Source organism: Haemaphysalis longicornis, unplaced genomic scaffold (assembly GCF_048455015.1).
Source record: "Haemaphysalis longicornis isolate Haplotype H1 unplaced genomic scaffold, Haemaphysalis longicornis Haplotype H1 scaffold_9, whole genome shotgun sequence".
NCBI lineage: Eukaryota > Metazoa > Arthropoda > Arachnida > Ixodida > Ixodidae > Haemaphysalis > Haemaphysalis longicornis.
The window spans coordinates 49,144,567-49,165,998 of NW_027526460.1; the positions used below are offsets into that span (position 1 = coordinate 49,144,567).

The 21,432-nt window shown below is 49.4% G+C and overlaps 1 protein-coding gene and 1 long non-coding RNA gene across 2 annotated transcripts in view; both read right to left on the reverse strand.

Moving 5' to 3' along the window:
- LOC144152300 (NAD(P) transhydrogenase, mitochondrial-like) overlaps nucleotides 1-21,432 on the reverse strand; it is a 37,734-nt gene that overhangs the window by 2,128 nt on the left and 14,174 nt on the right. Inside the window, exons 10-15 of the mRNA XM_077683549.1 lie at nucleotides 20,774-21,019; nucleotides 18,496-18,741; nucleotides 16,564-16,752; nucleotides 15,270-15,421; nucleotides 14,023-14,287; nucleotides 13,342-13,553 (exon numbers count right to left, since the gene is read on the reverse strand). Of these exons, the coding sequence (XP_077539675.1) occupies nucleotides 13,342-13,553; nucleotides 14,023-14,287; nucleotides 15,270-15,421; nucleotides 16,564-16,752; nucleotides 18,496-18,741; nucleotides 20,774-21,019 (1,310 nt within the window). The remainder of the gene's footprint in view (nucleotides 1-13,341; nucleotides 13,554-14,022; nucleotides 14,288-15,269; nucleotides 15,422-16,563; nucleotides 16,753-18,495; nucleotides 18,742-20,773; nucleotides 21,020-21,432) is intronic.
- On the reverse strand, nucleotides 1,352-4,331 carry LOC144151390 (uncharacterized). Its single transcript, XR_013318860.1, has 2 exons — nucleotides 3,544-4,331; nucleotides 1,352-2,645 (listed from the first exon to the last, which is right to left on the reverse strand). It is a non-coding gene; the product is annotated as an uncharacterized LOC144151390 (long non-coding RNA).

Consider the following 21,432-nt stretch of genomic DNA (forward strand, 5'->3'; position numbering starts at 1 on the left):
ATGACGCAGTTGTCTTGAAGGAAAAACAAGTTTATTATGGCGAGCTTGTGCTCCCCTAACAACTCAAAAGAATACAGAGGCGGCGAAGCAGCGGTCAACAGAGTGACTTGTGCAGACGAGTGTCGTCGAATCGAATGCCGCGGCGTCTGCTCTGCACGCTTTTATCTTTCGGCGCAAATGTTTCTCGAACCGTCCATTGAAATACAGAACATTGTAGATCAGAGAAGATTATTCTGGGCTAGTGCCGTTAGGGCGAAACAGTCTGCTTATCTGAATGAGATAGCCCGTGCGGCATAAAAATAAAGAATGGAAGACGCGCTTCGCGGACACAGATAACAGAGCCAGGCGTGGCCGGGCGATAAAAACAAACAATAAATAAACAAACCCATACATGGTTCGCGGTAATATCACGGCAAGCTCGTTTTAATTTTTTTTAATGAAAGCAGGGGTGCAAGTGCAACGTCAATGAAAGAGAGTACTGACCTCCAGACTTTAGCGACCCGAGGATACGTTTCCTGCCTAGCTTTGTTTCATGAGCTATATTAATATGCTATTCTGCGTGACGAACTGCTCTAACAGCCTAAGCCTGTATCACGTCAAATCGACCACGCCCACAAATTTGGTGCTTAAGCATGCAACTTGAAGTAGTTTGCTCAGTTTTTTTTCTTAAAACATCCCGAGAATCAAACCGCCTTCCCGCAGGTATTGTTTCCATCCACAATAATCACTTGTTTCTACAAGCATAGGTACAACTCAGTGACTGTGCAATGAGGTGCAATTTTTGTAATTGAGCACCTGCAATGTATTCTTACGTTAGCATATTTTGTAATTCCATTTTCCTATTTAATGCCTCTACCCTTCAGGGTTAAATAGGTAAAGTATACCGCAATACGCTTCGTTAACTAAGATAGAGACCAAATTTTCAACCCCTTATTGTTTTTTGGCCGTTAAGCTCATAATGAACACATTTTCAGGCACACTGGAGCTGGAGAGCTGCTGGTTGTGGAAGGCCCTGAACAAACAACCAGTACTGTGGGCCTCAACAAGAATAGATGCCAACTATGAGCACTTTAACAAGCTGGAGTAGAGAAAGCAGTTTTGGCATTGCATCACAAACATCAATGTGCCCTTCTTTATTTTTGCAATGAAGTTATGTTGGTTTCTGTGCACTTTAAATAAGGCTGTGTACTACAGAAATGCTATAGTTGATTTTGTCACGATTATTTTTTCCCAGTGTTGGTTACTCTTGGACGGTGCTGCTGCATGCAGGGGAAAAGGAAACAGTTCAACATAACTTGTAACACCCTGATTTACTGAGGAAAAATTCAATACGCCTTTGTAGATGCTGCTGTTGGCTTATCATAATTATTTTTTACAAGCAGGTGTCCTTCATGAAAGAAAAAATCGCAATATCACTTTAAAAATCTAAGCAAGCAGTCATCAAAGCACTGAGTGCTAGAATACATGCAATGGTGGGGTAAATGAAACTTTTGTGACCATTTTTCCACTTATCATGAGAATGTCAGAGTAAACCATGACAGTGAACTCTTTGTTAAGAGACAGCCTCCAATATTTTAAGCATGTTTACTTTTTGTATCAACAGTGGAGATGCATACTGGCATATCGTGTTCTCTTAAGTAAAATGATCTGTCAGAGATTTCCAAACAAAGTCACCGTGCAATGGTTGTGCTATGTCATAATATAACTCTTGACTGGATTGAACTAATTGTGTCCAGAAGATTCCGCAGTATACTGATTATTTTTTTTTTGTTTGTGGTACATGCATCATCATTCTTTGCTTCACAGCAGAATGACGGTTACAGTGTAATAAACAGAATTTTCTCAAGAGAATCTTCACCGGTCTCTATACCCACAACAAGGCCTCACGACCCATCAAAACAGTAGTCACGGCCTATCCCAGATCAAGCAACACCGTGTCAAGACATAGTATATAGTGGTCGAAAGCAAAGCAACTTTCTCTGTTGTCCTCACACAACCATGTCAAACACAAAACGACAAGAAGCTTCTCTACAGGAAACAATGTCGCGTCAGGGCAAAGTATATGCTACATGAAACAACAACAAAACAATTTTCTCCCGACAAAACAAACACCGCACACCACACACAATCAGAAACGAAAGTTAAAAATGACATGTTTAGTGCCACAAAGCTGTCTGAAGATGCGTTGGTTGCCCTGTCCTTCAGGAGCTTCTTGCTCCTGTCGGGGGCAGGCACCTCATCAGCCGCATCGTCTGTATCACTGCCCTCGTCCCTTGGTGCTGCTGCAGGTCGTCAGTCGTTCCAACAGGCAGCCACACAACACACACTGACAATGTTGGCTGCCAGAAGAGGCCTATGAAGAAAAGCTGGTGCTACTGCAGGCAAGGAAAACAGCTCTTGAGAACTGCAATGCTGCACTTCACGACTGAGCACATCGAAGCATGTGCGGCATTGTACTTTTCTTCAGGTGTCTGGGGCCTGGACGACGAGCAGGGGGTGTCATGAGCCACGACTCGAGCAGGTGGCCACCGTCAACCCCAGAACTCACCAGGCTTTACACGTCACGGGCAAAAGTGAACAGCCAGTCACACAAAGGCACTGTAGTCGGCAGTCACGGTCAGGGCCTTCATACTTGCGTCGCACACCTGAAAGAAATACATAACACAAATATGTACTAAAGCATTAAACAAGTACACAGTTTGAAAAAAGGAAAAGGTAATAAACAAGAGCAAGAATATAAAGAATTGGGTTACTTGGAACTGATTCACTCCGCAACTGCATGCAACGACAAACGACATCGCCGTGTTGTATGTGCCTTTTTTTTAATCGTCGCTGTTTCGCGTAGCAGGGGAATTAGAGCATGCAGGCGACCTGAGAGGAAAATTGGTTACTTACAACTATAGATAAGGGCCCTCCCACCCATCTATGCGGTACAACTGCGAAATACAACCCCTCCCCTCCCCACCCCGCATTTCGAAATCGATAAACCCTTAAAACGAGCCGACAAGCTGAACTTGTCACCTATTCACTATGTGTCAAGCAGGGGGAAACATCTCAGCCGAAGTGAAGGCGCCGAAGCAGTTGACACACGATGGGGGCGGGGCGAGGGCGATATACGTTACGCATATATTACACGGTTCTTTATGAAGTCAGTTAGACGACCAACACAATACACCTGTTTATCTTTCTTTATAAGCTTTTTTTCTTTCAAGACGCCACCCTATTCGATACCTCTGAACGTGTTCATTTTAGCTACATTTATTGACATACCTTTTCGATATCATTTCACTTAAGCGAACATAGGCCGGAGAGTTAAAAGATTAATTACATATGCATGCATCTGCTAAGTTTTTTTTTTTTTTTGACACACTATTTGATCATGCACAATTGCGAAATTTATGGGAGATCACTGCCACCACACCACACCGCTCAAAACAAACGCATTTCAGTGACTGCTTTTCAGACATCGCGCTCCTTTTCCCTTCGATGCAAAACAATTTTTTGCTTCCGTAACAAACGTAGCCAGAAACAAGTAGTACTTACACCGTGCTTACGTCGCCGGGGTATCCAAAACCCTCGTGTGTCGGAGCTCCGTCAGTGCCGACACCACAGTGTGAACGCTGCGACTGGCGTCGGGGTGCGACAGTGTTTCATGGTGGCAGAAAACGCTTTGCAAACTGTCAGTTGCGAAGAGGGACACAGCACGCACAGCACCTTCGTATCTGTTGACACTTCGCTGCACCTCGATGGCCGATAAGGGCTTCCAATTTCAGCGCCTTGGCAACGGCGTGAATGCTGCGGCTGACCGACGGCTGCGTCATGCCAAGAGTATCACCGCTACCGACAATCTGTTGAAAGCTGCCGGTAGCGAAGAGCCTCAGAGCGCACATCACGTTCGCTTCCGTAGATAGCCCCGTCGCACCTCGAGGCCTAACGTGCTCGTTAAGTGCGTCGCACAGCATCCGCGCCGGGCCCTTGTTGACACGGAAACGGCGCTGAAAGTCGCAGTCACTCAGTCGACGCTCAGGCACGGGATCCTCCTCCAGCAGCTCCAACAAAAGTGCGAACACAGGCGGCATATACGCAGCCATCGTACAATCCGATGCGCTCTTAACCGCGCCGGATTTCACCCGCCGGTCGCGGGAGAACGAGCGGGAGCCTTTGGCTACGTGACGTCACCAAAAAATGGCCAAAATATAGCCGCGTGACGTAGGCCGGCTGACGTTTTCCGCTCCGAGCCAATCGTGAGAGCCCACTTTCTCCTCTCTCTAAACAACCGCGTCGGAAGGGCGCCGGAAATCGTTCCGGCGCGCGTCGGATGACCAGCAGAATACGGCCCCTGGCGCCGGATGCTGTTTCTTTTTTAAATGTAGAGGAGCACTGCGGACGCCAACGCCGCCGACGCCGCCGCCGCCGGCGGTGGATGGTTTGGGGTCGCTTATAAAGAGCATTCGCTCTTAAAAAAAAAAAATCAGAGCGTGTCTCAGCAGCAAAGTGGCGAAGCATATACACGGCGAATGGTACGTGCTTTCGCAGACTGTATCGGTGTTGTTGTTTTCTGCTAGCGAAAACGCTCTGCGCACGCCGACACCGCCGGAAAACCACCCCCACGCTGCGCGCGGCGCGGCCGGCGGCGTCAACATGGCCTCGGCTCCAGCCGCGAAGTGGCGCGGGCGCTCGAGCGACCGTTTCTAACCGCTCTTTAAAATGCGGCTCAAGGGAGACACAAAGTTGCTTGTGCGGTAAAGGAGCTGATAATGCATGCGAAAACGGCACTATAAAACATCATCCGCGCCGCTAGAAAGCGCCCATAAAATATTTGCCGGGGTGTTAAGCCTAACCATCTCCGGCGGAGCCAAGCCGGCTGTCTCGATCTCATCGCAAGTAGTCAGGCTCCAACATTCTGCCGCGAGCGTCGTGCGTCATTTTCTGACCGAGGTAGGCGCTACCGCGGGCAAGAAATCGTCGATGCGGGCGTGAAAATACAGCGCTCGCAGAGCCGAGGCGAGCGAATCGCGTGCAAGAACGCACCATGCGGTTCACGCTTGACTGTTGCGGCCAGGGTTGCCACTGAGTTTTGGGTCAATATCGCCAAACGGCCAGCAAAAAGTCGCCGAATGTCGCCATTTTTGCTTTAGAATTCGCCAACAGTGTCGCCACACTAAATATCTACGGCAATGCCTAAAAATAAAAGCTCCCAATTTTGTATAACCCCATAAATATCAGCAACGTTCATGTTTTTCAATGCCAGTCGTATGGGACGCTTCATAACACGGCCTCCGCGATCGGCTGCCGGCGGCGCCGCCGGCAGCCGATCGCGGAGCCCATGCTTTATAATGCCTGGTTCTTCGACTAGCCGTTAGCCGGCGCCGCAGGAGGAGGAGGAGGAGGAGGAATAAACGTCCCTATGAAGAAGTTCGCCTTGGGGAAGAGTCCTTATTCCAGGACCCCTTGAGACCGTCCGGCTTCTTGGGCTCTCTTCACCAGCCAAAGCTGGTCATCAGGGTCCGAGCTGGACAGTGCTCTCTCCCAGTGCTCAGGGGAGGGGAAGGGCAGAGGGGGTAGGTCAGGGTTTTTATCACAGCCCCACACAATGTGGTAAAGCGTGCCCAGAGCCTCACAGAAGCGGCATTGCGAGGAGTAGAGGGTGGGAGCCAGAATGTGGGCTCTAGTTGGGTGGGGAAAGGTATTGGTTTGGATACCTCGAAGGTGGTGTTCTTGTTCTTTGGTTAGATTTTTGTGTGGAGCAGGGTACATGGTTCGCTGCAGGCGAAACAGAGAAGTCTATAAAGTGTCATCCCAAGCAGGGGTAGCGGCAGGGCAGAATTAAAAAGAAATCTGAGTTGAGGGTTAACTAAATTTAAGTTACTAAGATAGGCTAGATGGCGCATGCCGTTACGTCGATTCAAAGGGGAGGCCTTTGATCATCATCATCATCATCATCATCATCACTGGCGGGAAAAGCCGACTTTGGCGGCCGTTTGCGCGCAGGCGGCCGCGGCCGCGGTGCAGCAATCCTCCCTGTTCTGTGAGACTGTGGCACAACCAGCACAACCACAGCTTGGGGAGCGCGCTGCTCTTCGAGGCTCAAACGGAAGCTCTCCGTACTCTTGTGCGCTCCGTACTCGCCACTATCGGGGCGCGCGGTGGCCCCGCGCCGTTTCACACCGGCTACGTCTCTCGTCGCACAGGCCACCCGTTTTCGGGAGCAACGCGGCAGTAGACCATGTACGCTGTCGTAGCCTACGCGGGGGCAGCGGAGGCTCGGTAAGCGCCACTCGCCAACACCAGCGGGCTGGGCGCACAAAATCTCCGGACAATCCGGCCGCCGAGCCACCAAACGACCAGCGAGAATTTTCTCGCCCCGCCGCGGACCCCTCGCCGAGCACTCAGTCGTTCCTAACGGAGATGCTCCCCGAGATGCAACCTCGTTGTTGCAGCAAGCCAGTAGCTTGATGGAGTCCCTTTCAGGCGCTCTAAAGGTTTCCCTGGAGGCACCGAGCTGTCAAGGCCACTGGTGAGGCTGGAAATACCAGTTTACCTCGGTTACGAGGATACCATCAGCCAGCGACAGCGATATGCTCGCTCGTGTCGTGCCAGTCGTGCTTACGAAGCGAGCAGCGCAGTGGTACCAGCTTGCCGGTCACCGATCCGCCACGTTCACTGAACTCAAGGCGGCAATCCGTCGCTAATTTCTTCCAGTGGACTGCCATCGGAGGACGCGGCGTGAACTGGAGCTGCGCACACAAGCTCCCTAGGAATCCCTCCTAGTGTTTGTGCGGAGTATGGAAAAGCTATATCAAATCGCCGAACCGACAGCCCTGAACGATGAACACGTCGAGAGGGTTATCAGGCAGGCGCAACCCACTTTTGCGGCGTACCTGCGCGGCGCTCGGTTCCGCGACCTGGAGGAGCGAGCCGCTGAGGCGAAGCGGATACAGGGCCACATACTCGCTTCCCTATAGCGTATCGCCCTCTTCCTCCGGCAAGCAAGGCTCTTGAGACCCGCTGCGCGTGGAAGGGAGCTTCCTCTTTTTCTCGCCACCCGCCGGACGCCGCCCACGGCCCCACGCAGTCGGAGCGGAAGACAAAGGTCTGTTGGAAATTAGCGAACGAGCTTTGGACCCATACACTTACGGACGCCACACGGCCAATGCCAGGAAAAAGCCTGCAACAACCGCCCTGAACTCCCAGGTCCGGCGGCAGTCGGAGACACTCCAAGGGATGCCAATCGCGGGAAAACCCGTGGTGGGCTGCGCTGTTTTCGTTGCAGAAAAGAGGGCCACATGAAGCGCATCTGCTCCCAGCCGCCGGCGCAGTTGGGAAACGCAGGTGCCGGCCGAGCGGGAAAGCCCGTTCGGCCGAAGTAATTCTGGCCCCTCCCTAGGCCGCCCGGGTTACCACGTCGGAGGGCCTGCTCCGTTCATCAGTGTCGTCATTGCGGGCCGAGAATCCCGGCTTTATTGGACACGAGAGCTCGCGCTTTGTTCGGAGACGAAATGTTGTACGTCTTGCAACAGCGTTCTGTTCGCCTCAGGGAGTGCCGAGCTGCGTTCAGCCTTGCCAGTGGTGTTGCGCGTGCCGGCGGCGCCGCAAGGTTGACAGTTCGATGGTACGGGCGGAGGAGTCGATGTCGTTTTATCCGCCTGCCAAGCCAGAGTGTCCCCGTGATTGTGGGCCGCGACTTTCTTCGGAAGTCCAGAATTACGATCGACATTACGATCCCGCTTTCTGACCCCCGATGACAACCCCCACGCCGCCGCCTCGACATGCCCACGCCTCTGGCGAAATAAGACACTGAACAGAGACGACTGAAACTTTCGAACACCGCATGACCGCATCACGCGCAGAGGTATTGCGGCCGTGTCAAAGGTCAAAGCAACACCGACTAAGCAGAGCAACGCCACCTAGACTGGAAATAATTTCCTCTAGGTGGCGTTGGGCAGAGCCGTCGGGACGGACGGAGAAAGAGAAGTGGGGGAGCGAGAGTCCCCAGCCGAAATTCGGCATAAAATCGCCATGTCGCCATTCGTGATTTTCGGTCGCCACGGGCCTCTCAAAGTCGCCAATTTGGCGAAAAGTCGCCACCAGTGGCAACCCTGGTTGCGGCGTGTAGCCGTGTAGCGAGCTTGGGCACAGCGAGTGAGGAGACGAGCGCGAAGCTTTACGTGCTCCAGAAATGACTGCTTTGCGACATGGGGGTTAAAAAAAAAGCAGAAAAAATCACGAATTTCTTCACGCGAAAGTAAGAGAAAAAATAAATGAACTTTTTTCAGCGCTCAATTTTTTGGTCTGTGTTGGTTCATACGAATTTCGGACGATACGAATATTTTTCGCGGTCCCGCAAGATTAGTATCATCGAGATTTTACTGTATCAGCGCGCGGCAATGTGCACGGGCTCGGGCATGCCAGCCACTAGTGTCTCAAGTGAGCGGCTACTTTCGGTATCAGGTGGAGTCGTGACGAGCAGGAGGTTGTCACTGCTCCCCGAACATGTCGAGCAGTTAACCTTTCTCCATGTTAACATTTAAGCGAGTGCAGACCTTAACCTGTTGAGTGCAATGGTATTGTGTAATTTCTAATTTTACTTTGTATTATTTGTTGTGCAATAAAGTTGCAGTTTTTGTGTCTCTAGATGGTGAAAACTTTAATTTTACAAAAAATAATAAGTATTCGTATTCGAAAAATATTCGAAAAATATTCGATTCGATTCGAACTTTGTTTTTATTATTCGAATTCGCTTCGAAATTAAAAAATTGATATTCGCACACCCCTAGAAAAAACACAAGGCGTGACCAGGCAACTACAAAGGTGGTACAGACAACGCACACAACCAGAAAATGTACAAAACTAATACAGTCCACTGATAAAATTGGCGAACTAAGGGCACTGCACTGTAGTAATGTCCCTACAATCGTTCAGACAGGCCCGTGTCCTTCAAAAAGTGCAGTAAGGCTTTTGTAGCCTTTTCGGCCTGTGACGGACAACGCCTATGACACAAAATTGTCTGTGCTGTAAAGGGGTGGTTGTCGAGTCGGCGAAGTGTGGTGGAGAGCTGTTGCCTTGGTGCTATGAATCGGTCACAATGGCACAGAAGGTGTTCAATCGTCTCGTTGGTGGCGCACACATCACAAGCAGGGCTGTTGGCCATTCCAATGGTGTAGGAGTAAGCACCGGTGAAGGCAACACCTAGCCACAGGCGACAAAGTAAGGTGACGTCCGGGCCTGGCACATTATTAGGTAGGTGGCGCTGCAAATCTGGGTCGAGCGAGTAAAGACGAGCGTTTGAGAACTCAGGTGTATTCCACTTAGCGAGAGTGACTTCCCGGGCAATGGACCGCAGCGACCTAGCAAGAAAGCAGCAGTAGAGCTTAAGGCCTCAGCTAACTTTCCAATAAATGACCTGCTCGCCCAACTTTAAAGTTTATGATCGTCCTAACCAGGAAGACTGGGTGTGTGTCACGACTGGAAAATGCCCTCAAACACAGCAGGAAATTTAAAAGTTGCTCCTTTTTCTTTTTTTGTAAATTTGAAATGAAAATTTTGCAACCCACCAGATAAGTCAACTGTTCTTATCAAGCTTACATTTCTTAATACAGTCTATGCTCGTTACAGCGGACCTGGCAACAACGGACTTCCGGTTACAACAGACCATTTCTGCTGGTTTGTCTGGTCCCCATGCATTTTAAAAATGGAGTCCACTCCATTCATAACGGACCCCGCTAAAGCAGACTATCGGCAGAGTCCTTCAATGCTTTACTGGTCACGAAACTTCGGCGCTCGCTTCAAATAGGGACCGCGCGCACCACTACAGGCGCTACCGCCGCACGAAGGTCATCCAGCCGCCGCGAGTGCGACGTATTTGCCAGCTCTTGGCGTGCAAACGCTCGCTGCTTTTGGTGTCTGCGCGCTGATTAAGTGTGTTTTTTTTGTAGTAGTTAGCGATGAATAGTCCAGTAATTCTGTTTATCACCTGCCTTCAATGGGGTTTTATTTTTCGAAGTAAGTTACCATAGACTTCGGCCGCGAACGGCAACGGCTTCTGCGTGCTCTGGCACAAGCGCTGCCCGTCGTTACGGATTTTTAAATCTATATTGCTTCTTTTCTTAAAGCAAAGTTGTAAATACAACACATACGGTAGCTGTGTAGTGACGGACTGCTGCGGGCCTATCGATAATACAATTAAAAACTGAAAGAAACCAAGTACGCATCGTTCAGACTACGCTTAATGAATCCGTTGATTCTCTGTAATGCGCAGAACGCTAAAAGAGATAGCCCAATAGTATTGTCGTTTCGATGAGTGGGTACATACTTGAGAACATCTAAAAACGCTGCAGAAACGCGAAGGATCTAAACACGAAGAGATATATGTTACTCCATGTGTCTTTCTGCTTCCACGCTTTGCAATCCTTGCAAAAACAGGAAGCGAAAAAAGAACAATGAAACTGATTTTATCACACGCAACAAAAAATTTCTATGTTACGAAGGGAGACAAAAGAGCGTGGTCCAGCGTACAAAAAATTATTTTTTCGCGCTGCGATGTGCACCACACGGAGGAAACAGAATATTGCCATGTAGCCAAGAACGACGCAAAGCTTTTCTGAACACAGCGAGCTAGCTATCTCCTGCACTACAAAAGACTAGAATGAAACACAAACGTCTAAGAAGCAGTCCGCAGTGTGATGTGAACAGATGAACGTCGATAAAGTGAGTTGCGCGGCGTTTGCTATGCATGCATTACTTTTGGAACGTGGCTAAGGCGTTGCGCTGCTGAGCACGAGGTCGCGGGTTCGATTCCCGGCCGCGGCGGCCGCTTTTCTGATGGAGGCGAAAAGCAAAAACGCCCGTGTGTACGAGATTTCGGCGCACGTTAAAGATCCCCAGGTGGTCAAAATAATCCGGAGCCCTCCACTACGGCGCGCCTCATCGCCTGCGTTGCGTCGGCGCGTTAAACCCTACAATCAAATCACTACTTTTGGAACGTTATTAATTTCAGATCCATGGAAATAGGATCGAAAACATTGTCGAAGAAACAAAAAATCAAGTTAGCGACAAGGTACCCGCCGCGGTGGCTCAGTGGCTAAGGCGTTGCACTGCTGAGCACGAGGTGGTGGGTTCGATTCCCGGCTGCGGCGGCCGCTTTTCTGATGGAGGCGAAAAGCAAAAACGCCCGTGTGTACGAGATCCCCAGGTGGTCAAAATTAATCCGGGGCCCTCCACTACGGCGCGCCTCATCGCCTGCGTTGCGTCGGCGCGTTAAACCCTACAATCAATCAAGTTAGCGACAAGGTGGCACCCTTTCCACATCAAACAATATTGCCCGATGGGACGTACGACAAAAAGAGCAAACGGGCGCTCCAGTTGAAACGCATGATAAGAAACCGGAATCGGCCACGCAAGGTTACAAAACAAACAAAACGAACCCTAAGGGATAACTTGCGGAAATATGAAAAGTAAAAGCACAAGGATGTCCCAAAGCTTTTTTACACGCGAGCCTGAGCGCAAGGTAATACAAGTTTGCAAACAGGTAATGAAGCACCGCTACAACCTGACTGATATGACAAAAATCCGGCTTTAAGTTAGCCTTGTACAATTCTAGGCCCACGATGCTCTCAAAAGGGTACATTGCTTTTTCCATTCTCACACACAGTGCATTTCCACACACTGTCGCACACGTATAATCGAAGCTGAAATCTCCAGTTGCTTGCCTTGGAATGACACCCCTCCATTTCTCACACAGCTGCCCGTCGCTCGGTCAACAGAACAAGGAACGACATCCCGGGACGCAACACATGTTCGGCATCGTCGGTGCACTACTTAAGTCGCATCACAAGACCGCGATATGCACGTTACATTTTTTTCCCGCACAAAACAAACACAACTCGCCGCGGCTCCGCCGTTCGAGCCAGCGCAACGCCGCCTGAGGAGTGACCTCAGTGAGAGGGTGGCGCCACCGCGCGGCGGCCAAATGCAGCATATGAAGCTCTCCCATTGAGTTACGGAGCAGTTTCGTGACCAGTAAAGCATTGAAGGACTCTGCTATCGGCTACAACAGAATAAATTTTAGGCGAAAATTGTTTCAACTGACTGTTTGTAGCGGACTTCCGCAGGGCCGGCACCTGATGTACTTTTGCTTTGTTTAGTTTGGCAAGAAAACTTTATGTCTGGCAACATTGTTGGCAGCCAGGTCGTTAACGCAGCCAAGCCAGTGCCAGTGGCGTTGTTTTTTTGTGTGTGTGTGTGCGTGTGTACGACCAGCGGCATCAGCAGCAGGGTAGCCGATTTCACTGGCTGATAAACTGAGCATAATTAATGCTGTTGAACGTGGGAAGAACAAGCCAATGTCACCAGAAGTACAGGCCTGTCTAAGCAGACGGTCCGCTCGACTGTCACGAACAAGGCCACTGTCGATAAACGTGACTCCGGCGAGATTGAACAACAACAGTGCTATCGAATACGCAAAGTGGTCCACCCGGGGTCGAGTCTGCCCTTGTCACAGTTTTTTTATGTAATAAAGAACTCAGGTTCAGCGAAGTTCGGTCTTTATTATTCCCAAGCATGCATCGTTCAAGTTCCGTTAGGCGCAAAGGTAAGAAATACCTCAAACAGGGGGATGGTTCCCATCCATTGTGTGCAATTTGCCAGTGGCCGTGCACAGTCCAACTGGTCTAACTTTCGATTTTACAGCTGTCCTTCATCAGATTTTTCATATCAGCTGTTTTAATGACTAGACTAAAATCATAAAAAATGTAAAAAGCTGCCTTGCGGGAACATCAGGCAGCGATCCGATTTGTTTGACGAACGGTTTTGGGGAAACCTGCCTCGCCATGAAGGGATTTAAAAGTGCCTAGCTAATTGTGATGGCCACAACTGATTTTCGTAGCTCGTTAATAACTGCTCCTAGTTACATTCGTGCTTTACTTGTTCATCTAATCATGCGTCTTTACACACTTGACTGCATGCGCTAGGCCTTTTCGAAGTGCTGGCACTAAGCTTTGGAAACAGTCTTTGGGCAATTCTTTGCCCTCACGCGAACACTGTGCAGAGGTGCTGCGGACGTGTAGAAAGAACGAAGTTTCTGTACTACGTATATGCGATATCGGTCCAAGTACCCAGTTTTGCACTTATACACCCTCCTGTTGGATACTGCATACTTCGGCTGCAGCGGACGCTTTTTTTCCGAATTAAGAGAGTCCGTTGTAACTGACGTAAACCGTATGATGTAGTTAGCATAATCTCAGCCCACTCCGAGAGCTTCCAAACAGCATGAGAAATTCCCCATAAGGCAGGAATGATAGCATCAGAAGTTTATATCAGAGGGAAAAACATTGCCCGCATTACCTTCTTGGAGTTCCAGACCTTCAGGACTGGCATGCCTGCGATGATGGAGTTGGGGTCTTCCTCGGCGGCGGAGTTGACAGTGTCATTGGCCCCGATGACAAGGACAAGGTCGGTCTTGGGGAAATCGTCGTTGATCTCATCCATCTCGAGCACGATGTCGTAGGGAACGCCGGCTTCGGCCAGCAAGACGTTCAGTTGGCCTGGCATACGGCCTGCGTCACAAAGGTTGCGTGTTGACAAGGTGGCAATGCCTACCCACAGAGGCCCCTGGTTTCAGAGGGAAGTCTCATCACAACAGCACAACAACGAAAATCTGTGGAAATTCAGAGGACTGTCTACTAATGCATAGCACTCTTATGCCGCTTTGTCTAGAGTGCGAGTTCCTTACAGTCAAATATTGCTATGAGTGGCACAAGACGTTGGATCTTATTCTTTTTTAGTTTTATTTTGTTTCTTTTTGCCAATCCATTATAGCAACGAAGTGCCTTCACTTCGCTGATTATTGATTTTTTCCCGAAGAAGCAAGGGTTGCCCATTTACGCTACTCTTATACGCATTTCTGACGTCCTTTTGCGGCCTTTTTGTTTATACTTCGGTGTTTGGAGATGTTTAAGATAGGGGTATAAGATAAAGATGTATAAGATAAAGAACCCAAAATAATGGCCGTCTCCGGTTTCTCACCGGCAACCGGGTGGATGCCGAAGCGGACATTCTTGCCGGCTGCCTGCAGGGTCTTGACCATCTCGGCCAGCGGGTACTGGGCCTTGGCCACGCACAAGCCGTAGCCCGGGGTGATGATAATGTCCTTGGCATTGCGGATCATGGAAACAGCCTCGTCCACGTTGCACTCGGTGTGGGTGCCCGTGATGGCCATAGGCTTGCCCCCGCCCGTGCTCGATGTGCCGTAGCCGCCCAGGATCACATTGGGCAGCGACCGGTTCATGGCCTGCGCATTGCGAATTGCAGCAAGAAAGAAGCGGTGGTAGGGTTCACATCCTAGGAGGACAGATTTGGGAGAATTCGCAAACCCGTAGATTATCTCATATTGCCCAGAAGTCTGATAGCTAGCACTAAACTTGGTGACTCGATAAAAGGGAACCACTGGCAAATTTATTTTTGCCTGAAGCCCTGCTTAACCTCTTCTAGCCTGATTTAGCGTAAGGAACAATTTTTTTTTTTATTGCATTCGCTTTTTCTAGTCTGCTTATAAGGAAGCCACAGGAGAACTTTTACGCATGCCGGGATTTTGGAAACAACAAAGTTACGACTATCGCACAAAAACATAACAAGTGGTCATAATAAACCAGTGCATGGTTATTTTCTTCATGAACAAATTATTTATGCCAAGTCCATGTGTTATCCAATGAAGTACCTATTGCGCAACATTTTTTTTTCCAACCAAATGACTTACATTCATTTAGTAAACACGAGTTTCAATGGATGACCACAGATGAACGGTGATCAATGGCATAAAGTGGAGAAATGACAGCACTCGGCACTTTACAGAATGGGAGGTATGTGATGCTACTTCTGTCATATGTGGCCATCCTTGTGGAGATTCGGTCTGAGTGCGGGCGTAGCAGCTACCAATTCTTTGTTCTGGTTGCGCAGCCTACAATTGGTATAATGTGAATTCACGACAATCGGTCGTAAGAGGTTAATCACGCACTGTGACATTGTGCACGATTCCAAGCACTCAGAATAAGACTCTTAATGTCTGTGTTCCTAAGTTCGTTCATTATAGTATCAGTTTGAGGGTTCAACTTGTACTTATAAGCTTTACCAGTTCAATAACAGTGACCACGTCAAGATGATTTTCTTTCTTTGTCCCCCACCCACGGACACAAAAGCTCAGCTTCTAGGTGGAAACAAAAAAGAATACAGTGGGAAAACTACTTCCGGGTAGAGTGCTCACAGGGTAGACTCACCTTGCACATGATGTAGGAGAGGATGGCACCAGACGAGCCAATGAGGGCGCCCACGATGGTCATGAGGTTGTTGTTGAGCATGAACCCTTCGGCACACAGGGCCCAGCCCGAATAGCTGTTCAGCACCGTGATCACCACGGGCATGTCAGCACCTGCAAAGAAGCCGCACAAGCAGCAACTCAGCATGGCACAACACCATGTCAACAAGGACAAGAGAAGAGCAACACACTGCTGCTTTGCGTGAGCGCATAATTTGGATAGCCACCAATGCTTCCGAAGCATTACTGCACTTGGCCAGCTTGGTCAAGTGAACGTTACATCATTTTGTAGGGTGTGAAAGGAAGGGCTAGACAGACCTTCCAAGTGACGGGATGCGGCAATACTCGCCTCATCAACCGCATGGAAAGCGCAGATGTCTATCTGGACTGATGCAAGGCAGCAATACGCACCTCTTCACATGATTGATCCCAAGTGCACCTTCAGAATGCCACCTGGGCTTAGCAAGTGCGAGGAAGCCATTCTGCATAGGCTGCGCTTGAATGTGGCCTACACGGGACATTACCTGTACAAAATCCAGCAGGCATCCTCACCTGTTTGTTCCACATGTGACTCACGAGAAGACATTCATCATGTTATATGCGTGTGTCCAAAGTACACCGTGCACAGACAGAAACTCATATTATCTTTTTGCATGCAGCTTGGTACGGGGCTTGAGCAGAGGGCTGTTTTGGGTCCTTGGTCCGGTCCCAGTCAGGATACATGAGCAATCGAAGCTCTCTTGGAATTTATTCGAAGCACAGAACTGGACAAAGTTTTGTGACTGAATATTTTGGGTGCATCAAATGAAATCTTTTCGGTTTCACTTTTTTTTCTTCCTTCACCTAACGTAACAAGCCAGCGCGACGGCTCAGCTAACGTCACTGGTCTTCATTAAAGTTATTCTCTCTTTCTGCCTCCAAGTGACATTAAAATAACGAAACGGTAAAAGCTCTCTCATGAATTGACCAAAACACCTCACAGATTGTGGAGTGGATAACAAGCTCTCTTGACCCTACACGCATCAGAGGGAGTATGCAAAAAAAAGTTGGACCAAGTTGCCTGGTCATTCCAGGTCACAGCAAGATTTTGAATCCGTTCTTGATATAGCGGCGTAACAAGCAAAAGCATTGTCAGCCACAGCAAGACCAGCATTAGCAATAGTAATAGTAGAAGGCAAAGTCAGCTAGCCAGGTTTACTCAGCCGTAATCCCCATGCACGGGCGATCGCGCAGGAGAGCCCACACCCCACACGCACCGCCAATGGCCGAGGTGAGCGTGAAGCCCATGAGCGTGGAGAGGGCCGCTGTGGTGCCCAGGCAGCCCAGGCCGACGGTCATGCTGTCGTCCATGAAGTAGTACGCCATAGCCCCAATGTTGGCCGCCAGGAGGGCACTGTTGAGTGCGTGGCGTCCCGGCAGAAGGAGGGGAGCCGAGTTCAGCAGACCTGCACACAACACCGCAGAGAACCCCGCTCAGGTGAGCATTCCTTCAAGGCAAGTTTAAAGGGAGCACACTGGCCTTGAGGACATTTTAACACGAAAGTGTTTTATTCCGGGATTCACGAAGATTTCTCTGATGTCATATCCGTCACGAAAATGATGCCAGTACAACGAAGCAAGCGGCCTGTAAAGGGTGCACCCCTGCACACAGGGTCTTCTTGCGGGGAAGCAACCTTTAGAACTAAGAAGTACGTTATACTTCTGGTTGTTCGTTTTCGGGTTTTGTATTTTAACATGAAAGTGTTTTATGCCGGGATACACCAAGATTTCACTGACGTCCTATTCCTCACAGAAATGACGCCAGTACATCTTTGCCGAAGTGACCCGCCAGCAGGACGACGCCCGCACATTTCACTGCACATTTCACTTTCGTGTTTTACTGATTCCTATGACAGAAGAAACAAGTTTTTTTGTTATTTTTTTACCCCGTGTGCCTGAGATTTACAAATGGAGTGTATTTTAACATCCCGAGCACAAATATGCAGTCAGTTTTCATCTATGTGGTGTAAGTGCAAAGCTGTGTGACATGTCATGCTATTCAGTTTCGGGCAATTTTTTCATGATCTACCAATGAAATACTCGAGCATTTTTTATCCCTTTGAGCTCTAGAAGGACCAGGGAGTGCAACTATACTACTTCAATAATTTTAGCGTTGTTTCTGCAATTGGTGTAAACTTATTAAATGCCAGGTCATCTATTACCCATGTTTTCGTAAAACTAACTGCATAAAAAATTGCGCTAACAAAAAGATATTCTATATTTTTGTGGTTTTATTGCACTGTCCAGTTCATAAGCTTTATAATGCAGCAAAACTAGTCTCCCCCCTTAAATTAAACGTGAAAGCATTGCAAGGAAGCCCATCTTGTTCGTCTGTAACGCCTGATCTGTCATACTTTTGCCACATGTGGAAATGCTACAGGGTTGAGAACTTGGCTAGTTGGTGTACATTCATAATGACAAGACAGCGTAAACTTGGCAGGGCGAACAGAAGGCAACAACACGAGCATTTCTGCTGTTATTAACAATGCTGTTTATAACAGGTGCTTAGGCCTCCACATTTCCGCAAAAGCCGCTTACATTGATAGAAATAAACGCCTTCCCGGCAATGCATTTGTGTACTGTAGTGAAGCATGCTTTGAAGAAGCTCGATGTATTACAACAGTGGCTTGCGCATTTATTCCGACAGTTCCCACTTGGCCATTTCTGATAATTTTTTACACTTGAACAAGCTGTGTCGACCACATTTCAATGCACATGACCAGGTATCAGATCAGCAAAGACAAGTACACCTGCATGTGTCAACGCTTAGCTATAACGTAACCACCAGAATTAGCGGACCAACACAGAAAAGCCGGTTAGCAGCAGCCTATAAGCTGCATGGACTCACAAGGTACGTCGCCGACAGTAAGCACAGCCGTAAAACACAACAGCCCTTTTCAAACCCCTATTCACGGAAAAAACACGTGTAAATATGGGGTTCAAAAAGATAATGCACAGCAAGGAGATTACAATAGAGCAAAAGAAAATGACACATATCTGCAGAAAGGGCTGACCAGCCTAGTCTACTGCCTTGCTGACACTGATGAAATTGGAACTCAAAGTAGCAACTTACAATAAATTCGCTCAACTGATGTTCTCATGAGACCTGCCGGCGGGCAACAAGCAAACGACGGGCAAGAAGCGCCTACCCTGGAGCTTGCCGTAGGCAACGAGCGATCCACTGAAGGTGACGCCACCAATGTAGGTGCCCAGGAAGAGGGCCGTCTTGATGACGTTGGCGGCCTCATCGGTGGCGAAGGTCGGGTAGTCCACCATGTAGGTGGCCAGGCAGGTGAGCACCGCGGCCAGCCCCACCAGGCTGTGGAAGGCCGCCACCAGCTGGGGGAGGTCCGTGATCTCGATCTTCTTCGCCACCAGCAGGCCGATGCCCGCTCCTGGAAAGAGGGAGAGGGACACCAGAACAACGAGGCTGAGAAACTCGACAGGTGGCTGACAGGTGGCAGGATAGCCCCACACCATGCAGGAGCAATGCTTTAACGAAAGGCTTCAGACACGATCACACAGGTGTGCTGCAAATTCCTGTTGAAACAGTGCCCAGGGTTCTCCCCACGGTGACGGCGGCAGAAATGCCACCCATTCCTCCACTTCACTACCCACTGCTTTCTGTAGACCACCCAGTTATGTGACTTCAAAATGTGCACCTGAGGAAATAAACGGCTACTGTGCGAGAGCAACAGCAGCTGGCCAGACCTCCTGCCATGTGGTTACAGGAAAAGGAGCCTGAACAAGCGGCGTTGCAGTCTGAAAGATTGAGCTGCATGCAAATCTTGATGCCAGTGCTTATAAGAGCTTCCACTCTTCACCACACCGCAGCACCATAATACATACCCAATATTCTATCAGAGTTGCTAAATTTGTGCGACGAAAATTTGTAAGTCCTCAATTTAACATCTTGTCCCCTCTTGTTCTCAAACGGTCCGCTACCTTACAAATCTCTGGAGAGAGCCCCGAGTATCATATGACTGCTTTGGTGCTCCTAAATTTAGAGCGTTCGCACAGCCCTATAAATTATTAGATGCGACGCTGAGAGCATCTCTGGTCGGCGGCCCTGACCTTCCTGCGTGCGTCCGTCGTCATCGGCACTCTCCTCCACTCACCCCCTCTCCTCTCCGATAGCGAACACTCTCTCGCGAGGGGCATATAATTGGATTCGATTGGATTGGCTTGGCTTTGGATTGGATTAAAGTGGATTGTGTTGAATTGTGTTGCGTCATAGCCGCGGCAGACGCACTGGCGCCGGCGCGTGCCCAGGTGAGAGCGAACACTCTCTCTCAACATCTGCGGGTGTACAGCCCAGCGCGCTCTCACTTTGCCGGTGGGCGGCGCTGCACGCGGTGCTGCGCATGTGCAGTACTCTCTCTCTCCGCAGTCTCCCCTCCTTCGGGCGCGCTGCGCATATAACCGGTGTGCCGCTCTCCGGCGGCCTTTCGGTCGACGGTTGCTCTCCGCTTGCGCTTGAACCCCCCTCAGCGTCGTTTGCATCACACCAGGGTTCCCGTGAGGGGAGGTGGGCGTAATTTTAGCCCACTGCTTCGTTGGCAGTGTTGAGTGAGAGCAACTGGTTGACGTTGCAGCAGGGAAAGCTTGGGCGAGTTGTTATAGCATGATGGGACATAGTAGTGCATGAGACACAAGATGAGAAAGGCACGAACAAAGCACTGTGCTAATGCCTTCTTGTGCACTGCTACTTCCCATGACTAACCTCATTCATTTCCTTAGCTGTATCACCAAGTGTTGTGCAATTCCCTCAACAGGCATGCACTGCTTTACCTACATGTGTACACTGTGGCACACCTGACTCGAACATACATCAACTTGATGAACACAGAAATGCCAGACATCACAAATACAGCGATTCCAAATTTGACAGCTGTTGCTACAAAACATCTTTCTGCCACATTCACTCCCGAACTCACCTTGCATACCCACGCTTGTAACGGAACTACACAGACTGACCTCCTTCCAAACAATTTCTCACATGCTTTGGGCAATAAAGGTGCACAAAGCTTACGAATACCCTATTTTCACGCCTGGGGATGAGTTCCGAATTGTGTCCACTTCAAAAATGTGCATTTCACTCCCGTTTAAAGACGTAACATGGTTGCACTTGTGAGGACTTTAGCCTGTACCATTGCGGAGAGGAGAAACCCCACCCTGCTTGTCTCGCGTAATGTCTGCGTTGCCTACCCTCAGCCCATCAGAGCTCGCTCAAAGTGGCCACCTTGAAAAGGAGATGAAATGGACAAAGCTCAAAATTCCGTCCTTGAAGGGGCCCCGACGACAAAATACAAGTTCGGATCATTCCTGTCAAAATTGAACAACAAAGTTGTGTACTTTGTCGTCACTGCCCCTGTAATCGCACAATCCACTTTGTGACGCCATCGGCTGCTCCGCATGCTCACTGACCTGCGCCCATGCAGGCAGCCACCTGGGTGGCCAGCTCCGGGGTGAGCTCCATGGCGCCCAGGGTGGCCGCGATTCCGCTGGACACCCCGACCATGCCCAGGGCATTGCCCAGCCGGCTGGTCCTCTGGGAGGACAGGCCTGCCAGGGCACCCACGCAGCACAGGGAGGAGCCCAGGTACATCATCTGCTCCAGGTCGCTGCAGCCCTGGGACACGGCCGTGCCGTATGCACCCAGGAAGGCCAGCGCTGCACACAGGGAGGGGGGTAGAGAAGGGGCAACGTGACGAAGCGAATCGAGTCGGAGATCAGAGGGAGTCATCCACACCTATAAGTTTACGTTTCTGCATTTGGGCTTAAGGCACATTTAACTACAGTGTTGCCATTGCCGTTTTATGTGCATATAATTAAAACACTTAGGAATGTGCAAAAAACACTTACTCATATAAGCTCACAAGTTCTGTTTTTGTCCCAACAAAAGACTTTCCCTGTACTTACTCTTAACTTGTCCTTTTTCCCACTCCACATGGCGAGTCTTTCGTAGTGTGCAGACTGCACGAGTTGTTTGCAAATGAATGGACCCTTGTTCTTTAGGGCAACACTTTTAACACTAATTGCTGTGCCCTGATTAGTTTTAGTAAGTTCTCTCTTCACATATAAGC